At 44.1% G+C, this 21,524-nt stretch overlaps 1 protein-coding gene across 2 annotated transcripts in view; it reads left to right on the top strand.

Annotated features, from left to right (window-relative positions):
- Positions 1–506: 506 nt before the first annotated feature.
- Positions 507–21,524, top strand: part of NBN (nibrin) — a 44,048-nt gene continuing 23,030 nt past the window's right edge. Inside the window, exons 1-6 of one of the 2 annotated variants that reach the window (XM_019486655.2) lie at positions 507–616; positions 2,373–2,506; positions 6,951–7,099; positions 9,365–9,524; positions 14,770–14,873; positions 20,292–20,409. In XM_019486655.2, coding sequence (XP_019342200.1) covers positions 580–616; positions 2,373–2,506; positions 6,951–7,099; positions 9,365–9,524; positions 14,770–14,873; positions 20,292–20,409 — 702 coding nt within the window. In that variant the 5' untranslated portion in view covers positions 507–579. The remainder of the gene's footprint in view (positions 617–2,372; positions 2,507–6,950; positions 7,100–9,364; positions 9,525–14,769; positions 14,874–20,291; positions 20,410–21,524) is intronic. The other variant, XM_006266694.4, reaches the window with a different exon arrangement.

Below are 21,524 nucleotides of genomic sequence, written 5' to 3' on the forward strand. Positions count from 1 at the left end.
CAGCTTCTGTGGGCGGTTGCTGCTCGCGACCCCCTGCCCCGCCAACGCCGTGGGCTTCTGCGGGCGGTCGCGGATCGCGATCCCCCCCGCTGCCGCCGACGCCGCTTCCGTGGCCAGTCTCTGCTTGTCACCCCGCCGCCCCCGACAGTGCCACCCACAAATTGTGCCCCCCCCAGTCTCAGGAGACAGCAGTCGCTCATGTTGCACCCCACGGCCCCCCTGGGGCCGGTCCCACGTGCGGTGCCTGCCCTGCGCTGCGCTGGGCGGAGCGCACCTGCCTCACGTCCCAGCCAGGGCCCCGAGCAGCGCCGGAGGGCAGCCGACACGGCTCTGCAGTTTGGGCTGCTGTGCTGGGCAGGGGTCGTGTTTCTCGGACCACTTTCCTGCCCGCCTGGGCCACTGCTCCGCCGGAGGCTGCGCGGGGCGGCCCGGAGCTGCGGCCCCTGCGTCCACGGCGGGGGAGGGGCTCCCTTCGCGGCCCTGCGGCTCCCCCTCCCCACGCGCATGCGCCGCGGTGGCTCGGCCAGGCAGGCGGCGCTGACCCCCGGCGGCCCGGGCAGGCGCCGTTTCCGCGCCGGGATGTGGAAGCTGGTGTCCGCGGCAGGGCCTGGCCCAGGTGAGGCGCGGGTGGGGCGGGGCGGGCTGCAATGACTCCCTGCCGGTCTCGGGGTCCGCGGGGTAGCGGCGCGGCGTTGCCTGTGGCCCGCCGAGAGGAGGCGGAGGCCACGTTTGCCCTCAGTAGAGCCGGGCGAGTGGCCTCCGCCTCCCTGGGGAGCTCAGCTGGGAGCCGAGGCTTCCCCGCGGGGCTGTCGGGGGGAGAGGCACCCGCTCGGTGCCGCCCCCCACGCAGCTCTCCCTGCGGGGTCGCCAGGTTCGTGGACCGCATGGGGGGGCCGGCCTCCGAGCCGTGCCCGCGGGCTCTGCCCAGGGTGCCACCTCTTGGCCTCTCGGCCTCATTTTTCCTAGGCAGGAAGCAAGCTGCCTTTATCTCTCTCCTTCCAGCCTTGTGACACGAAGGGAAAGCCCCGCTCTTGCCTCCTTGAAGGCAGAAGAGGAGACTTTCTGCCGCCTCCTTTCCTTGGCAGCTGCTGCCGCAGGAGGGGAACTCCTCTGTTCTGCCCCCTCTGTTTGTTTTTAAGTGTCAGTACCCACGATCCCTCCGCGATTCCCCGACTGCCCCTCAGTAAAATCATCGTTCCACTGAATTTTATTCCTGGCAGGACTCTGTGTGTTGGTTTCGGCATAGCTACCTAAGGGTTTTTTTTAGTGATTTGCAGCTCAGGGAAGCTGCGAGCAGGAGCTGGGGCACCGGCGCTGTTTGCATCTTCAGGAAGATATCACTGTGCACCTTTGTGGTTGTCCACGCGGGAGTAATGGCCAGGAATTTATTTCTAAATGAGAGTCTGCATTCATTAGAAATTGATGGTTAATCCAGGGGTGTTCAACCTCTGGCCTGTGGGCCAGGAACTAAGTTATCCACAGTATCTGGAACCATGGGGAGTCCCAGGCCCTGCCTGCTGGATCTGGCAGCCAGTGCTGGCGCAGGTGTGGCAGGAAGGGGATGTGTCAGGCCTCCAGGGCCCAATCCCAGTTTGCAGGGGGTGGGGCTGGGCCCTTAGGAACCAATCCCGGCATATGGGGGTGGGAGGGGGTGGTGCTGGGTCCCTGGGAACCAATCCCAGCAGGAGGGGGCAAGGCTGAGCTCCACAGTCCTAGCTGGCCTGCAAAAGGGCCCCACACCACTGGTCTGGCGGGTAGAGCACCACTGACTTAATCCCTTGTCTCATCTATTGTCATCAGGGAAGGTTTCTCACTTGGCAAGTCAAGTAACACGTTTTTTATATGGTCTCAAAATATAGCAATTGTGCCATCGTGTGGTGTGGGTGATACAAATCATGAAGGAGAAGCAGTCAGGGCAAAGCAGATTGATATTTGAAAACTGGCTTCATTTCTCTTTCATATAGTAAATATTTGCAATATTAGAAGAAGTTTTAATCTGAGTCTCTCTTCTATGTTGTCCTCCTAAATAGTGTTTTGGAACATCAGTGTGATGTACACTTGTCTGAATCTGGTTCACAACCAATGTATTTTTAGAGACCGCTGAAGTAGTCACTTTTTTTTTCTTCTTTGAACAAGTACGGTGATCTATTTTAGCTGTAGAAGGTTGTCAAGCAATACATTTTCCATCACAAAAACAAGTGCTATCAAGTGGGCAAGAGCTACTCGGAGGAAAATATAGGATGTTCTGTGAAATATAGGATTGTCTGTGAGATGCCCAGTAATTCTTGAATGACGTGATTGAGTTTTAGATCTTGTTTAGAAGCTTTTAAGTAGTTCACATTTAAATGAATATTTTTAAATGTTTTTCTCAGGAGAGCCGTATCGACTTTTGGTTGGTACAGAATATGTTGTTGGACGCAAGAGCTGTGCAATTTTAATTCAGAATGATCAGTCAATCAGTAGAAATCATGCAGTACTGATGGTCAGTCCTCCTGAATCTAACCTTGTAAGTAATCACTTTGCTGTATTATGGTTACATCATGTAGATGGATAAACTGGCCTGATGTCATTGATCCACTCCTGTTCTAACAAACCTACGCTTTAGCAATGAAACCAAGGGATACCTGGTTTTTTATATTGATTATTTTGAAGGGCTTTTCTAAATGGGGAGATTTACTGGCACACTTACCCCACTACTGTCATCTCTGTCACTGTATGGACTCTCTTATTTCTGAGTAAATGTCCACACAGGGGTTATTAGTCAAAATATCACAGTTTAAGTGTACTGGTGCATTCCCCTGTGTATATATGATCCCTGATATTTGGTATTGAAACCTGCTTCATCCTTTCTGTTCCACAGTTAAATCTTTGAGGTCTTATTGTACCATCATGTTTCTGTTTAGAGAAATGTAGAAATAAGCCATTAAAAGCATACTGAGTAAAGTTAGCAGCCCAGAACTGTCCTGCTATCGGTTGCTCAAGCGCAGTTCTCATTGGTAGCTTCAGGTAGATCAGTGGGGGGTTTTACTAGAATGCACCAATACATTGGTCCCATAATGGGTCAGTACCGCTTATAAGGAAAATTTAACAATATTGGCAATGGGCTTTTTTTGGCTGATGCATCCAATAATGCTGCCAATTAAATGCCTCGTGCATGCAGGTGGCCGGCAGCGTGGAGAACAGTTGGTCTGGCTGGTAAGTCTGCGGGGGAAGGGGTTGGGGTGGGGGGCAGATCGAGGCCCCAGCGGTGAGGGAAGGAGTGGGGCTGAGCCTGGCACTGTGGCAGGTGCTGCACAGCCAGGGCAGGGTACGGGATGGAGCTGTGAACGGCTCATTCCAGAGCCTCTGGGACAGGGGAGGCTGCTCCCACTGCTACATGCACCTTAGGAGGGCATGGGGGGGGGTGTGTGCCCCCGGATCTGCGTGTGGGGCAAGGGCGGGCTGCTGCTGCAGGCTGGGCCAGGGGCGGCACCAGGCTCTTCACGGCAAGGAGTTGGGCCAGGGCTGCACTTGGGGCAGGCAGTGGCAGTGCTGAGAGTAGGGGCTAGGGGAGCTATGATGAATTTTCGGGTGGCTGCAGTCCCCCTTCCCTGCAATAGCTCTTCTCGGTGTCACTCACCTGCCCCCAGCACAGCTTGGCCCAGCCCCCCACTGGGAAGATCCCAGTGCAACCTGCCGTTGCCCTGCACACAGATCCAGGCGAACACGCCCCCCATGCCCTCCCGCGGTGTGCATAGCAGCGGGAGCCACTCCCCCACATCCCTGGGCAAGCCGCTTGTGGTGTGCTTTGCCCTGGATGTGCAACACTTGCCTTAGCCCTGCTCTCTCCTTCACTGCAGGGGACTCAATCTGCACCCCACACCCTTCCCTCACAACAGACTTTCCAGCCGTACACTGCTGTTCAAGCTGCCCAGCTGCATATCGGTATCTGCTGATATGGCTCATGAAAAATTGGCTATCGGTATTGACTCAAAAAATCTCTATCAGTGCACCCCTAGTTTTTTACACTTATAAAAGTAAACAGAGCTTGCAAACAGTGTCTCTTACAAAAATACTTTTAATATTATACTTTGCTGCTTTGACTAAGTGATTTTCAACCAGGGTGTCACAACATCATGGGATGTTATGAGATCGTTCTAAGGGTACTGCTGCACGTAGGCCCTGTGCAAGGATGTAAGTGTTCACTCCTTCAACCCCTTGCCCTGCACCCCACACCCACTCCAACATCCCACAGATGGGCAGCACCTACAGCTGGTCCTCTAGGGACTCGCAATGCCATTTCTTGCATCACAGCAGGCCCCATTCCAGCTGCACCTGTACTCTTGAGAAGCATGAGCTACTGCATGCAGAAAGGTGGGTAGGGGATGTGAGGCTTCACTTTTCAACTTGTCTCATCCCTCTGCTCCTCCCATGCTCTTGGGGGCTGGCAGAAAGGGCCATGAGGGCTGGTAATTCCAGTTACCAGCATCCAAGTTCCCAGAGGAGGAGCTATGGCAGCGGGGGTTGCGTTCACCTCCTCAGGCACAAACTAGTAGTTGGGAAGGTTGTGGGGGGAGGGGGCAGACTGTATTTCTGTATTTTTTGTGTTTCATTTTTTATTTTAACTTTTCACTTTAGACTTTGTAGCCAAGACAGTAAATATGATCCTTAAACAGCACATCCTTGCATAGGGAGGCAGAGTGTTATGTTTATGCCCAAGGTTATCTTATGAGAAATGGGGTTTAAAAAAATATTTTTGTATTGTCTCTGCATAAAAAAAACCCATAAGGATTTCCAGTTTTGTATTTCTGCTTTTTTAGAGAGCTCAGGGCTAGTTTTCTCAGGGGTCAGTGCCTTTTTGAGCTCTTTTGAAAATCAGACCACATATTTTGTTGTGAGAAACTGATTCCCAACTGGGGTGTCTTGTGATCTTTTTAAGGGTGTTGTGGGATGTGACGAGGTAAGTACTGTAATAAATTTGTCTTTGAAATGGGGTGCTGCTAAAGTCAGAAAAGTTTCAGAGCAATGCCTGGAGTCTAAAAAGGTTGAGAACCTCTGAACTAAGTGTAACCTTTACATGGGTTATGTAACAAAATTTAAAATTGAAATAGACCACCAAAGAAAGAGACTGTCACAATTAACAATCTTGAAGATGATTGATTTAAGGCATTTGGATATAAATAATTAATTACCCTTACAGTTTTGTGGATTTTTTGAATGATATAAAATGCAACCTGAAATGTTGCAGGGAGTTTACCTATATGCACTGGGTTAATCTGACTAGCAACAGATAATATATATAAACTATAAGGGTAATAGAGTCCATTTGTAGTTTCTAGGCCAGTCACAGAGAGAAAAAATGGTCGGGGACATAGCATTAAACTAAAACTTAACACTAGGCCGTATACTATAATGCACTAAAAAGGAAATACGCAGAGGCAAGCAATACACTCCAACATCACACTGAGCTATTGCAGCTTCCCTGTAGTGGTACGTGAATAAAGATGTTGTGGCAGAATGCCCTCCCAGCATCTTCGTAGACCCTTCTATTAGGTTTTCCCTTGCTATTGTTTTCTTACCTGTCTATCACTCCGATTGCTAAGCAATGAGCTCTGCCTATGGGACCTGGGCAGGTAAATTCCTGAGGGAGGGGAAACCTGCTCCAATTGTTCAGTTTCCTGCTTTTGAAGGTCATGTGACTAGTTCTCTCACCTGTCTCTCAACCTGGTTGCTTGGGTTGCCCTAATAATAGGGGTTAGGGTATTTACCTTATTGCAAGGGGGTAGGGACCCACACCACCAGATTACAAGTTTTGTTTTTAAACTGATTGGCTTGCATTAAACACCTGCCTTATTGGACCTGGAAGGTGAGATCACTTGAAAGCACCAGGCATCTGCCAATGGCACTGCTTCTAGTGGGAACTTAGTGATGAGGTCACAATAGGGATATATAGATTCCCTTTTTCCTAGAAGGTGCAGAACCAGCATAGAGAGTCATTTTGGAATGCGTGGAAAGAGCTCCCATGCTGAAGCCCTAGGCTCTGTGGGGTGGTGTGGGCGAGGAGAGAGCAGCTGAACAGCTGCCACTCTCTCCCTCTGTCTCTTGTAACTGGGTACACAATGAACTGCCTGCCTCCAGTGGATAGCAGCCAGCCTCTGGATGATACTTGCAAGTAAGCTATTTGAAACCTATATAGATATATAGCTTGCTGTACAGCAGGTGCACAATCAATGGCTACCGAGCCACACTGTTTGCTCTAAGGTTATTCTTTGATGTTGCTCTATCCTGTATCCTGCCCCAAACCTCCTCCCTGTAATCAATAAAGTTCTCCATTGTTCTAAGCGTGGTGAACTGGCTGGGAGAGGGAGAGAGGCATGCCTTCATGTCTCCTTGGTCCAGCTGACTAATGGAGACTACTATTTGTGCTGTACGCCAAGGGAAGCACTCCCAGTTCTTGCAGTGGGTCAAGTACCCTCAAGGTCTACAAGCCCTGTGTATCCCAGGGGGCACGGGGCCAAGACTCCTGGGCAGTGACCCCAGGTCACTGGTGTACTCCAGGAAGGGGTTGGCCAGACGTGAGGCCCCCCCAGGGAGGTACTCTGAGCCTGGTAGGTGGTCGGGCACAGTGAAGTGGGTGGCTCCTGGTGACGGGAGTGCCTCCTGCTGGCGCACCCCAGATGTAATGGTATTATGAAAACTTTTTAAAAAATAGAGAACAATGAATGATGGGAAAGAAGAAAAAAAACAACCTAATGCTCTTAGAGATTTTTTTCTGCAGTCCTTTGTAAAGGAAAGTGGGTAACAAACTTTAACTTGCATAACCAACATCATTTCCCCAATATGTATTTTGGAGGCGGGGGTAGTAATATAAGTAATTCATGTGGGCTTTCATTGTATGGTTCTGCTGCTTGTTGTTCTGTAATGATTGAACTTTTCTGACTAATAAGACTTCGTTTTATGTTCTTTTTCAGAGTCAATCAGTTACAGTCCCTGTTTTGACAGTAAAAGATACTTCTAAATATGGTACCTTTGTTAACGGAGAAAAATTATTGAGTGAAACTTCAAGAACTTTAAAGTCAGGTGACAGAGTCAATTTTGGAGTCTTCGAAAGCAAGTTTAGGTGAGAACAAGGTGTATTGATTCTAAAATACTGACCATGAAATTTCAGCTGTATCTGATTTTTTTTTTTAAAGATTATCACAAGTGGGGCTTGCAAAGGTAACATTACCAAGAAAATAAAGTCTTATATAGTGATAAAGTAAAGGTAATTAAATAAAGGGATACTTGTTATATATTGGAAGCCTATAACTTTTGAGTAAATTTTCTTTTCCTTATGAATTGAGAGTAAAAACAATTTGTAGTAAGAGGTCAACACCATAAGCAACTCTGCACCATAAATGCTGTATATCCTAAAAGTATCCCAAGGAAAGATTAAAACCATATTTAATAAAACTAATCCCAAAATGCAAGTAGTTGCAAAGGGGGCAAAAGAAGGAATCACTGTCATTATTTAAAGTAGGCTGCAGGCTTGCATTGTTGCATTTGATTGTGGTGCTGGCAGAGCTACTTATGTCATTACTAGCAGACAAACTCATTTCTTCAGCATTTACAACAAAAAGCTGTTGCAGATAGCACATTTTAAATGTGTTATGCTAGAGAAACAAATACAGTGACATTAAATGCATCATGACTTTTTCACCAAGAAGTTTACCAGCTTATAATAAAAAACCTGTTTCTTTATTCTTTGCTAAAGCCAAAATTTGTACTTTGTGATCCTGTGTAGAAGATCGGCCAGTTTAAAAGAGGGGAAGGGTATTACCTCATGCAAGGGTAAAACCAAAGAACAATGTGCAATATACTGTAGGGAGAGAAAGTGATTTATTACTAACAAATTTAGACAGTAAATTTTTCTCTTCTAACAGGTAACAGTTGGTAGTAGAAATCTATGTGTTGGTGAATCACAATTTAAAATAATGGGTTATTTTAGCACAAAAACTCTTAGGGCATGTCCAGATGAGCACTGTCATAGTGCACAGTCTGGTGTTCTCTGCACTGCAAGGGCACATGGCCCGTGTGCACACCACTCCAGGTTTTTTTTGAGCACTGGATATCCAGGGGTTAAAAAAACACCACGGGGGAGGGTGGGGGGGGAACTAAAGCAGCTCAGGTTTGGGCAGCATACGCTGCTGAAAAATGGAACCGAGCCACATTGTGTCTGCCAGCCAGGCTCCACCCTGCAGGATTGCCACAGCTGCAACCCTAGGAGGCCCCCAGAACCCCAGGTAAGGCTGCTGGGATCAGCACTGGACTGGCCCCAGCCTCCCTTACTGCCCCCAGGGTAATTTGCTGCACACCGAAGTGTGGGTGGCACAGGCATTCCCCGGGGAACCAAACATCCACACACGTCTGGACTCACCTTTAGATTGTAACAGATTTGGAAGATCTCTTGGCATATGCAATAACCCCTTACTACAGATTCTACCACTTGTAGTGTATTATTCTGTATATTTTTCAAGGAAAAATTTGTGCGTTGTGTTGACCTATTCAGTTTTTGGCTACAACCACTGCTGATTAGTTATATTTTTTTTTTCTTATGACTAGCTGTAATTCCTATTAATGGATGCATACTGCACAGCACAGAGAGAATGAGTCATAGCCAAAGGATAAAATGTAGGTTTCTGAGGCAAGACTTAAGAGGAAAATTGTTGAGGCAAAGGGATACAGTGAGATAATATGATATCCATGCAGAGTTTCTTTCTAGCACCTGCCTTCTAGCATCTCTCTATTCTTAGTAAAAGAACTGAAAAGACAGGGGTCGGTCTTGTAATAAATTCTGTTAAAACAAATTAATTGGGTTGATGCATAAGGTAAAACTCCTTTTTGAGAGACTCTGTGTTAATGAAAGTTCACTGTAGGTTAGACAATAGGCGCATTCTTAAAATAGGTGCAATATTGCTTCTTTTAAAGTTGAGTGAACTTTATTTATATGGAGTATGCTTCTGAATATACCTGGCACATCCTGTTCTTAAAAGGTCTTTTATTTTAAAAATTCTTAAAAGAACTCCCCAGTCAGTGGTTCCAGGCTTCCAGATTTCCAGAAGACCTGGCTCTCAGACTCCTTGCCTGCTGGGACTGTAAGTTGCTGGGGTCCCTCGTAAGGGTCAAACCAAAATCTGAATTTGACTCTCCCTAAACAAAATTTTGGAATTCCCTTTCCATAGGATATTTTAAAAATTTCGCTTTTCCTTCCGTTTTGGAACATATTTTCTTTTAATTTCAGAGTTCCCTGATGAACAGGAATACCTATTTTTTGGCTGCTCTTTCCTTTTGTAATGTTTTGCTCGAACAGTTTAGACCATTCTCTTCTTCAACTTGTTTTTTGCAGAATAGAATATGAACCTTTGATTGTCTGCTCCTCCTGTTTAGACGTCTCTGGAAAAACTGCTTTAAACCAAGCCATTCTGCAGCTTGGAGGCCTTGTAGTGAATGAATGGACAGAAAAATGCACTCACCTGGCTATGGTATCAGTGAAAGTTACTGTGAAGGTATGCTGAGCTTCTCTGCAATAGTTTTTTGCACGAAATGGCTGGCTGTGGTAGCACAGCCCCATTGAAGTTGGTGGCAGAACTTCAGTTGACTTTGGTCCAGGTTTTCAGCTATGAAACTAGTTTTTGGGTAATAGGCCTGCAGATGCAAAGTCAATATAACATTTCCCTATAACAGTAGAATGTAAAATGTTTATTGTGGGAAAGTGTTCTGCAGTTGTCAGCTGTTTCTTAATATGATGCAACTTTCTGGGTTTTATTTCCTTCTTTGCCTTGATGATAATTGAAAAGGCAAAAGAGGCTAGCAAACTAAGCAGCAGTCAGAGTGACATAGGGGTAGCCCATACGTTTCTGTGTATTGGGTTTGTGGGCCCAGTTCGTTTAATTCTTAATCCTTGGATCTGAAAGTCACCAGATCCAGATTCTTTAAGGAAATGCAAGAAGCTTTATGGCAGACACTTAAATAACCTGGTTATAGTGAGCGAGTCGTCCTATTTATTTATTCTGTTTAAAATATCTGTCTGAAAGGGTCAGAGTAGCAAATGCTAAATGCTAAGTCCTAATGCTCTAGACACTGCTATTCTTTCAAAACTTTGGAAATTAGATCTTTGTTTGAAAATCTGTCTGATGTGACTCTGGATGTTTTTATTATGGGTGTTCAATATATAATTCTCTTTTTGAAGGTCACCAGTCAATTGGCTGCAAATAACCTGTGGTTACATTGAGTTGCATAGGCTAATTATTACAGTTGAAATAACTATTTTGACAAAAATGCCATTTCAAAATCTGCAAATTTAGAAATGCTAACAATTTGGCTTTTTATTATTTTTTATAAAACATTTTAGTGAAAAATTACAGAATTTCAAATATGGTGGCAAAGAGTTTTGTGTGAGTAAAGTTTTACTGGACCAACTGTGTAGTTGGGAGGGACGTAGATGAGCTTTCAGGTACCACTGTACTCTTCCTCTGATCCAAAAGCGTTTTTAAGTCCCTCCCAGTTATAGAGTTGGTTTAGTGAGAGGTATAACTCACATAAATACTTGCCTTTCACATTCTTCTTGAACTATCATGGTTATGACCAGAGATCCTGGTTTTCCCTGATTAAAATAAAAAATAAAAAAAATTGCAAATTCTCTGATTAAAAACTTCAAAACCCGTGATTAAAATGAAAGGCCACTAATATATATAGGTATCAGTTGAACATAATGTTTTCTTGATTTATTTACAATCTTAAAGCAGTTTGGAGGCCGACCAGTGCCTCAATCACTATAATAAAATAAATTATAAATACCTGTACATTTTGGTACTTGGCTTTGGGTTTTTTTATAATGGAAAATCAAAGCTCCTCCTTCCCCCTTAGCTCACAGTATGCAAGTCCAGGCCACTCCCTCCCCACCCACAGCCCCCTGCCCTGCTGGTGCTCCTTGCCCCTGCAGCTGCCAGGGCTACAGGGACCTGGGTCTGCAGCCCCCTGTCCCCCACAGCAGCACCCAAGCCCACACGGCAGCAGCGAAAGGCGCAACACCCCTGCTGCGCGGGCAGGGGGACGCCTTGCTAGGGCAGTGCAGACTTCGCAGCAGCAAGCAGCTTCCCTGTGCAGCCCCACTCTGCCCTGTGTACAGTGCCGGCATAGTCCATTTCGATGAATGAGTGACAGAGGGCGGGATTTAAATAGTCTTAGTATGATGCTTAATTAAGGTACTGCTCTGCCTAAATTTTGATGTCTGACCCAGTGAGACAATTCAGAGTGACTTATAGTTGGGTGTCTAGGATCCCTGTACAGTCAATGGAGAGACTTCTTAGAGGTGCTAAAAAGCAATTCAGGCTTAGATACCTTGGGTCTCTATAGAGAGTGGAAAGCAGGAGGCTCCTTGAAAGGGCAGTTCAAAAAGCTGAAACATGTCTAGAGGTAGCCAATAGGAATTGATCTTTTCCTCAATAAACGTTACTGAGTGAAAGCAAGAGGAAGCCTGCTTCTGTAGTCTGTTGTCTACAGCACTCCCTTGGGCACTTGAAGCACTCTGGTCCCTTCTCTCACAGTTTATACATATTATGTAAGTCTGGTTTAAAAACAGAAATAGCTTGACAGGAAGTCCTAGAATTCAGGATTCATCCTTCCCAAGGAAGTGGTATAACCAGTAGACTACAGAGGCAAAATTCCCTTTTCCTCTGGCACTGACTTGCATCTTTGGCTTCCTAGTGACTCGGCTTCACCAGAAAGAGCAAAAGGTGCTTCATTTATAGCTTGGTGGTTAGGGTAATCATGTGGGAAGTGATGGTGATGGCTAGAAAATGATATTTAAGAGATTTGCTTTTAGGAATTGGCTTGTAGGTAGAGTAAATATTGCATTGGAATATTTTGTCCAGGGAAGGGTTAATTGGTTTCTAAAAGTCTGTTTGTGACAGTTTCACATTCTCAGCCTTTGAGGCAGACATATGAAGCTAGCAGACAAACAGGCTGGGAAATTGAAAACATGCCCTGAAAACCCATAAGAACGATAAGGACTTGCAGAATTGGCATTGGGTCACAGTGATCAGCTGTAAACCCTCTGGGATTTCTGGTTTTGGAGGCCGGGGATGCCCAAATTAAGGTACCAGTAAATGACCTGATCAAGATGTATGCATGTGATGGGTTTATGGAAACAAAAATTATGTTGACAGAACAGAATATGGACAATATGACAAACAACCACAGGGAAACCAATTGGTGGTACCCGGAAATGAAGAGTCATCAGGAAGAAGAATACAAAAGGATGGATTTTCAGAGATGGGGAGGGATCCCGAGGCCATCATGGGCAGAGGGCATACCGCATGCCCGTCTTGCCCACCCCGGCAGAGGGGGTGGGCATCGCCCCTTGACTTCCAAGATTGCTGACTTCTGACGTTCAAGCAAAGAACCACAGGGTGATGCTCACATACTGGCAATTCTTACCATTCTCCTTGTGAAGCCTTAGAACTGGTAGATAAGGAGGATAGGGAGGTTTGTTTGCTTGCCTGCATTACTCTTACCTGGTATCACTGTGTATCAGTTAAATTTGGCTATTATCAAATGGGGGTGTTGTTCTCAGTCTCAGGGTTTAGGTTCACCCAGAACTAGGTATCAGGACTGGGTCATAAATCCAGTGGTAACAAGTGGGAAATGTAGCTTTAAATCCCCCCAAGGTAAGGCGAGTTTATAGTCCAGATCCCTAGTCGGTAGTCCAGATCCCAGTTCCTGGGCAAGTGTTGTAGCCACTACGTTGTAGGGCAAGAGGTGGCGAACGCCACCTGTAATTCTGAGTTGAATTTAATGCTGTCAGTCTTAGTTAGACATCATTTTTATCTGTCCTTATCTCTAGGATCTTAACCAGTTTTGGGGCCTGTATGGTTTCTGTCCTTGCACAGAAGGCCATGAATTGGTTAGGGACTTTTGCCATTCAAAACAGGAGCATCTAATGAATTTAGGAGCTTAATACGTGTTGAGGTTGTCAGTGTGTGGATATTTTGGATTGCTCTTGAAACTTAGGCTCTTAAGCTCCATCTTACTCTTCTTTAGGACTGATTCTAGTCCAGAGGAACTGTGCTGTGGAAGTGTTAGAGACACCAAGGAAAGAAACAGTACTACAGACTGCTCCATCTTGGATGGAAGCTTAAGGGTATATTGGTCTAGCTTGGGCAGGCAATTACTTCAGGTGGAGGGCTGCTTAACAAGTTTTGGTGAGCTTTGAGGGCTGTGAGAGTAGCCCTGCCCCTTGACAGTTACCCTGACCCCTAGTCACCATCTTGGGACCAGGAGTCCCACCCCTAACCCCTGACCTTTGCCACTGGAAGTCCCTCCCTTTACCCCTTGGAAATACTCCTTTTGGGAGGGGGGTTGCCATCTTGAAACCAAAAAAAAGAACAAATCATACACTAAAAGTCAAACGCCTTCTATAACATATTTTAGTTTTATTACAAAAAATATTTTTGTCACAATTTGTGTTTGCATACTGTATATAGAGGTGATTGCATAGTAACTCATAAATTAGTCTTGTATATTGTGGGGGGGTGAAGTTGTGTGTGTGTGTGTGCAGGGGGGTGTGCTTGCATGTATGGTGGGGGGTGGATGTGGGGATGTTGTGAGGGGTGTAGCTGCATGTGGGACATATGGTATGCTGGGCGGTGTTTATATGGGGGCTGTGGAGGCAAGGTGTGTGTGGCATTTGTCGGGTGTGGGGGGGGTCCCCCCTCTCACTCCCTCTATGGTGCAGCAGCAAGTGGGGATGCTTGGGTCACTCATGCCCACCGGTGCGCGGCTCCGGCCAGTGCTGCACATCATGGTGGGGAGTGCAGCCCCCACCAGGCCATCTCTATTGCTGGTGCTCCCCGCCACGCATGCACAGCCCCCGCACTCGCACAGCACGAGAGGGAAGCTCCACGTGCTGGACCTGGCTGGGGTGGGAAAAAAATTCTAAAAAAGATGGCCCGGCGGGGACTGCATTCCCTGCTGTGATGTGCAGCGCTGGCTGCAGCCGGGCATGAGCGTCTCTGTCTGCTGCTGCTGCAGCCGCCACTGCCTGCGTGCCATGGAGGGAGTGTTGGGGCTCCCCATACCTCCAACCTTCCTCTCACCCACACCCTGCCCACCTGAGCTCTGTGCCGCTGCCAGCCCCGCTCTTCGTGCTCCCGCCCAGGTGCAGCTTTGCTTCTGCCCCTGCTGCTTCGCTACCTGTTTTCTGGCGTGAGCGGGATGCTGGAGAAGCTGAGCAGGTCCCTGGCAGCAGCAGCCCCACCTGGAAGCTGCATGCTGGCTGGGGCATTTTGCCCATGGAAGGGCTGGGTGGGGGTACAATTTGTTGGTGGGTGCTGTGGGCCTGATGAGAGTGCCTGGTGGGCTGGAACTAGCTTATTGGAACCCAACTAGCAGTCTGGTGGGTGTTCAAAAGAGGAAACTTTACCAGGGCTGTGGCAGTTTTTCTGTGCATCTGAAATCTTATAGTTCTCATCATTTAGAATTTACAGCTGAGATCTTTTGGAAGCAGTATAAGAACTTGCTGTTTAGGCAGGCTTTCAGTAGGTAGGGTTAAGTTTTGGAGTATTTTTAGAGGCTTGTTTTATTTTTCTATCTTTTTATGGCTTCTTATTTTAAGCCCCTCTGACCCATTTTTATGGGGAGGGCAGCACTGAAATCAAGTAATTAAATATTTGTTTCCAATAAAGATGCTGTTGGGTGACAGCATAGTCTAATAGAATTGTTAAGTCTGGAATGATTATCTTTCCTTTTCAGACTATATGCGCTCTGATTTGTGGTCGACCAATTATAAAGCCAGACTACTTTGTTGAATTCATCAAATCTGTTCAGGCCAAGCAACAGCTGCCAACACCAGAAAGGTAAATGGCATGTCTTCAGTATATAAAAAAATCTCACTTAACAGATCTAAAGTTAATGAATAGTTGTCATAGATTGGTGTTGGATTCCTCCTTCTAACATTGTTTTTCATAATGTCCTTATCTGATTTAACACCACCATTAGTTACCTACCTTCACTGTAAATTAGGACCACCACCATATTAGATCCAACTGTCATGTCTTACTGCATATGCTGAGGTAGACATTCAAAACAATAATTTATTCTAAGGTATCTGAGAGGCACATATGACCTCAAATATTTGTATGTCCAAAAAGAAAATTCTAATGTTGTGTGTTACTTATGTCTTCCAGATCTGAGAATTTAATTTGACTTTTTTTTTAGAAGACTTCATTTCAACTAATATAAATATATCTGAACAGAATCAATTAATTGCAATAATTTGAGTTTTAGAACAGTGTTTAGTTTGAAGCACATTTACATTCCAGTAACTTCTTGTCTATATCTCTGAACAGTTAAATAATTGAGAGAGAAATGGATTTTTGATATTCATTAGGTGCTTAGAGATGTTGCTAGCTCTATATGGATGTCTTTTTCAGAGGTTGCCATAGAGATTTCTATGGTAATATTTCCAGAGGATCGTGTATACTCTTTTGGGAATTGACACATTAAAAATCTAATTACCCTATTTTAAAAGAAATTTTATATAAAGATTATTTCAATATGAATACTTGTTTTTCCAGTATGCTTTCTAGTTTTATTTTAAGCTTTCATTATCAGCAGAATAGTCCTGCTGTGTTACATAGCCTGACATTTCAGGCTTTTTAACATTTTTCCCAGGAGGTAAAACAGGTATATAACATAACACTAGATAAAAGAGCCAAGTTATAATCTCATGTGTGTGAAAGAATCACTGGTACAGCCAAGTGCTGTGCCTGTGCTAGTATCTAATTAAGGAAGATAAACAATCTGTATAGCGTGACTACTTGATACTGACTACTTTTTCTTCTCAATTGTACAATTTGATATCAGTGCTTCTAGGAGATATTGGGTGATACTGCCCAAGTTTCTGCAGGCTACGAGAAACATACCATTGATTGTGTAATAGTGGAATGCATATTGGTAGTATTGCATTATCCAGTTATAAAGCTGCTGTAAAAGTGTGTCACCACTATTTTTCTTTATGGAATCAGGGTTCATAATACCCATTCTTTAAAAACAGGCAGGCAGCAATATAACTGAACTTTGAATGATTCCTAAAATAGAATAGGATTGGATGTATATTTTTTCCTTCTAACATTTTTTTTTAACTATTCAAGTCCCCAGTGGATTTGAACTCCACTGAATGTGATTGACACTAGCAATCCCTTATTCAACTTTCAAAGAGTTAGCTATGCATCAAGTAAAATGAGACAGCTGGTATTATAAACAGTTCTATATTTAAAATAATTATAGCATCTCAAAATGGGTAATCTGTAAGAAATAATTTGCAGGAAGATACTGTAAATTTACTTAGCAGCTGCTTGCATACTAAATCTCCAGAAAGTTCTTTAACTTTCACAAATACCACATCTGTTTCTCTTATATTTCAAAAATAAAGTAGAATAATTGATTGTGTGTGTTAAGTGCTCTTGTAGGCAGTTGCAAAGTTTGCATTTATGCATTTAAAGCCACTGATTCATTTTGAAATTGGTCTACAGAACAGACGCTGTTGTTTTGTTTGGCCATTAAGCTAGAAAGTCATGCTGTATAACACGTGCACCACAAGTGGCATGGGTAGCCTGTCTAGGTAGCATGTGGCAAATGTAGCAGGAAACACAGAGGCAGATTGGGCAGGGAGGAGAAAGCTGAGCGATAGATCGGGGAGAAGGACATGAGTACTCTCAGGGTGTAGGGCTTACCTTGTGATATGCCTGCCTAAAAAGTTAGCCCCTACTGCTATACTGAAACTTGGTTCAAATAAAAACATCTGAGCAAGTGAAATTATATTTAACTAATGGTTGGGTTTTTTTCAATAATCCTGGGCTATAATTAAAAATTCTGGTTCATTGTCCAGGTTTTGTTGGCTTAAGTTGAAGATTCAATTGAAAATTTGCCTACTATCTCAGGTTTTGTATCAAAAGCAGTGATCAAGTTTGTTTCTAGGCTGTACTTTCTCATTAGGGCGTTTCAAGCCCATACGACTCCTCATTTGTGCCTTTCTAAAGGTTCAGTTTTACTAAAAGGCTTTCAAGAAGTGACACTTAATTAGAGTATATTTGGGTTTGCGTTCTACGGTATGTACATGTGATTTTGTGGAGTAACTAATTTTACTGTTGTTGCTCTGTTTCTTTAATAAACTGTCTGATAGGGCACTGTGTGAAGTTAGCCCCTGATCCAGCTCAGACTTTAAGCATATGAACTGACTGAAGAGATCTGGCACCCATTAGCAATAATGGTTATAAAGTCATGGGAAATTAGTGATCTTCCAGAAGACTGAAAAGGAATAATATGGTGCCTGTTTTTAAGGAGGAGGCACTAAGGAGGGCTGGGGGAATTATTAAGGCTGTGCGAAGCTTTGGTCTCTGGTTTGATTCGGCTCGATTTAGTGGCCGAATTGCCGAATCCGAATTGAATCAGAAGACCCTGTAATCTCTCCAATACGGAGAGATTCGATGGTTCAGACACAGACATAGCTTTAAATGTTTTTTCTTCGTATCTCAAGGTACCAGGCGGCTCATGAATGCTAAGATGGTGGGGCAGGTGAAGCGTCCCATGGGAATGCAAGGTGGGGTCCCCTCAGCAAGCTTGGCAGCAGACCCAGAAGTGGACCAGAAGCACTTCTGATCCACTTCCGGGTCCGCCGCAGAGCACGCAAGGGACCTGCCCTCCGGCTCGGCGACTAGTGCCTCCTGGGTCTGGAGGGGCACCCAGGGTCCCCTTGCAGCCAGTTGCCAAGCTGGGAGGAAGTGGGGTCAGGGGGGAGGGGCAGGAGAGAGTCCCCTGTGTGCTTGGCGGTGGACCCAGAGGTGGACTGGAAGTACTTCCAATCCACTTCTAGGTCTGCTGCCAAGTATGCGGGGGGGAAGGGGGGCAACCTCCTTTGGAATGCTCCATCCGCCCCACCATCTCAGCGTTCACAAGCTACACCTGGTACCTTGAGGTATGTAGAAAAAACATTTAAAGCTGTGTCTATGGCCGAATTGCTGATTCTCCGAATCAGGATTGAATCTTCAGATTAAGATTTGGCCGAATTGAATCAGGACAGTGATCCGAATCAACGAACCAAATCACTGTCCCTTTATTGGTCCAAATCTGAATTGAATATGGCCCGTTTCGCACACCCTTAGGAATTATAAACCAGTTAGCCTGATGGCAATACCTGGGAAGTTACTAGAACAAATCAAATTATAAAATGGTTGATTTGCAAGCTTCTGGAAGAGATCTGGTGATCATCACCAGCCAGCATGGATGTGTTAAGAACAAGCCTTTCCAAACCAACTTGATTTTCTTTAACAAAGTAACTAGCTGGGTGAACGAAGGGAATGTAGTAGACACAATATACATGGACTTCAGTAAGGCTTTTGTTAAGTCCTGCATTGACATTCTCATAAGTAAATTGGAGATGTGTGACTAGATAAAAATACTGTTAGGTATTATGAAGTATATAATTGGGTCAGTAATTGCAAGCAAAGGGGAATTATAAATGGATGAATGTAGAATGACAGGAGGTTTCAAGCTAGGTTCAACACGGATCTGTCCTGGGTTTGGTGGTGCTTCATATATTTATTAATGTTTTGAATGCTGGAACAAAGAGCTGCTTCATCAAATTTGTAGATGGCTTAAAGCGTGGAAGTATTGTAAACGCTTGGGAGAACAAAGGTAGATTTCGGAAAGGTCTTGGTAGACTGGAAGGCTGGGCTAGAGACAACAGAATGAAGTTCCTCATAGATGCAAGTGCTAGACCTAGGGAAGAATAATGAAATGCACAAATATATAGTAGGAGATAACTGGTTGGGCAGTAACTTTGCCAAGAAAGATCTAAGGGTTTTTGGTTGATCACAGACTGTACTGTAGCACAGATGCCAAAAAAACCCAAAACCAAAAAACAAAAAAACCCCTTTCAAATGTATTTTGGACTGCGTCAACAAGAATATTGGGTTTAAAACATGGCAGGTGATAGTACAGTTCAACTTGACACTGGTTAGATTTCATCTAGAGCATTATGTACAATGCTGGGCTTTAGATGAGGGAAAGTTTCGAGAGGATCAAGAGATGAATGACAAAAATTGAAAGGGTTGGAAGGCAAGCTGTATGAGGAAAGGTTGAAAGAGCTGGTTGTGTAGCTTGGAGAAAATGAGATTAACGGGGGGCATAATAGCAGTTTTCAGGTATTTGAAAGTCTGCCTTTGAGAAGAGGGAGAACAGCTGTCTTTCCCTTGCTGCAGAGGGTAGGCCACAAAGTAATGGTTTTAATTTCAAGGGCATCTTCCTTAAGGTATTGGAATAGACTTCCCAAGTTGTAGCAACTCTTTCATTGGAGATTATCAAGAAGGATAGTTTAAGGATAGCATGCCTGCAGACTTCTGAAGTCTCTTTTGACCCTACGGTTCTGTTCTCTTCAGAGAGAATGCTTATGTGCTTAAAGTTAATGGAACTATGTACAAAACATGTACAGAGATGTTTGCAGGATGAGTCTTATTCATCAAGATATGTCTCTGTCTGTACCTGCAGTCTGTTGATCTCCATAACAAGAATGAAATCCAAAATAAAACCTTGGTTCTCTGGCCTTTAAATCTGATTTCTAGCTTTGGCCAGTAGAATTTTTTTTCTGTGTAGTCCTATGAGACATTTCTTTAGTCAAAGAAAGGTGAAATGGGCAGTTCTTGTTTGAGAAATGTGGGTTTGTATGAAATGCAGTTTAATTACAAAGGAGGTATCTACAGAGTCAGGGGTGATGTGATTTCTCAACATGTACTTTAATTTTGTTCTCACCTCTGGTAATAAGTTGTTCAGGTTGTTTAGATGTTAGCCTCTGATAAGATTTAGCCTCTGAGATTTCCAGAGAGGTATTTATCCTGTTCTTAGTTTTATAGTAGGAACATCACATTATTAGTGGCACTGAGGCCACAAACTCATTTCACTGCTCAGTTGCAACTCTGTTGTACTTAAAATGTACCAGATTTAGGCTGGAATTATCAAAAAAATCTGGGAGTAATAAATGCTTAACTCTCATTGAATTTGAGAACTGTAGCCTGAGGCCAGTGATTTAGAGGTAGGAGGTTTCCTGTCCCTACTTTCCCTGTTACATAAGTAGCTATTACAGCAGTGAAGAAATAAAGATTTGTTTTTTATAACCTGCCTTTGAAGCTTTCCTCTGAAATGGATAAAATAGAATTAAATTATAGTCAGCAGCTGTATGTTAATCTAAATGTTGTAACCTTATTTTCCCATTCTTGCAGCTTTTATCCTCCAGTTGATGAGCCCTCTATTGGCACTGAAAAAGTGGATCTGTCTATGTGTCATGAAAGAAAAACCATCTTCAGAGGGAAAACCTTTATGTTCCTAAATGCTAAGCAGGTAATTGACGTCTCCATTGCAGAAGTGTTCATAGAGATGAAATTGACTAGAGTATTTAAAAGATATTTTGAAACAGAGAAAATTTGTGGATTAATTGCACAAAATGCCCAAATTGGAATAAGAACAAAATATACTTTAGGTTGATGGTATGTTTAATCTTTCTATTAAAAAATTATGCCATAAAAATGAGGCACGTTTTGCTGAGTCTGCAACAGATGTTGAAGCGAGTAGGGAACCTAGTCATTATTTGGAAGATGTCATCTTAACACCCCATTGACAGAACTTGGACATTGGCCTTACAAGCTGTCTTTTTTCCTTACATAAGTCTTGATGTTTTAAATGACATACATTTATTAAAAATATCCACAAGTATTTGATTCCGTTGGATATGTCTGAATGACGATAGACCACTGAATATAGCAAATTGATGAATAGCTCCTTGTGCAGTTTTTACATCAAGCTTGTTTACACTTTGCCATAAGTATTCAAATTACTTTATAGACATGGGTATCCAAAAAGTTCAGGTCCTTAACCATATGGACTGTCACTGAAACAACTGAATTCGGCAGGAGGAAGAGTTCTCTATTTGTACATCTCTTTAGAAGATCACGGTCTTAAGTGAAAAAAATGAATAATGAAAGTTATTGATGAACATGGGATGGAAAATAATGGCAGGAGGGAAGAGTAGATTTAAAAAAAAATTGTAATGGTCTTTCTCTGAACTTAATATAACGAACACTGTTGAGGCATCATTTGCCCAACCACTATGCTTTGTGGCTGTAGCTATTTTATCTCCAGTTCCAGTAACAGTTCACAGAGAGTAGTGTGTGGAAGTGCACTGCTGCTTGTAAATTTGTGATATAGACATGCCCTCTTTACTTGTTCAATTCAAGATGATTGACTCTGTGTTGAGCATGTTTCTTTTTCTTTCCATTCCTGAGAGACTAGTGATTTATAGGTGTCATAGTCTCATAGTCTAATGACCATATAGCTCAGCCATGGATTGTACTTGCTTTGCATTGTGTTCTCTCTTGCACTTTGGCATGTTGCACCATTAAATCCTGGCCACAACCTACTCGCATCATCTAGCTACTTCCTGTTTGATTTGCCTGTTA

Source organism: Alligator mississippiensis, chromosome 3 (genome assembly GCF_030867095.1).
Source record: "Alligator mississippiensis isolate rAllMis1 chromosome 3, rAllMis1, whole genome shotgun sequence".
Classification (NCBI taxonomy): domain Eukaryota; kingdom Metazoa; phylum Chordata; order Crocodylia; family Alligatoridae; genus Alligator; species Alligator mississippiensis.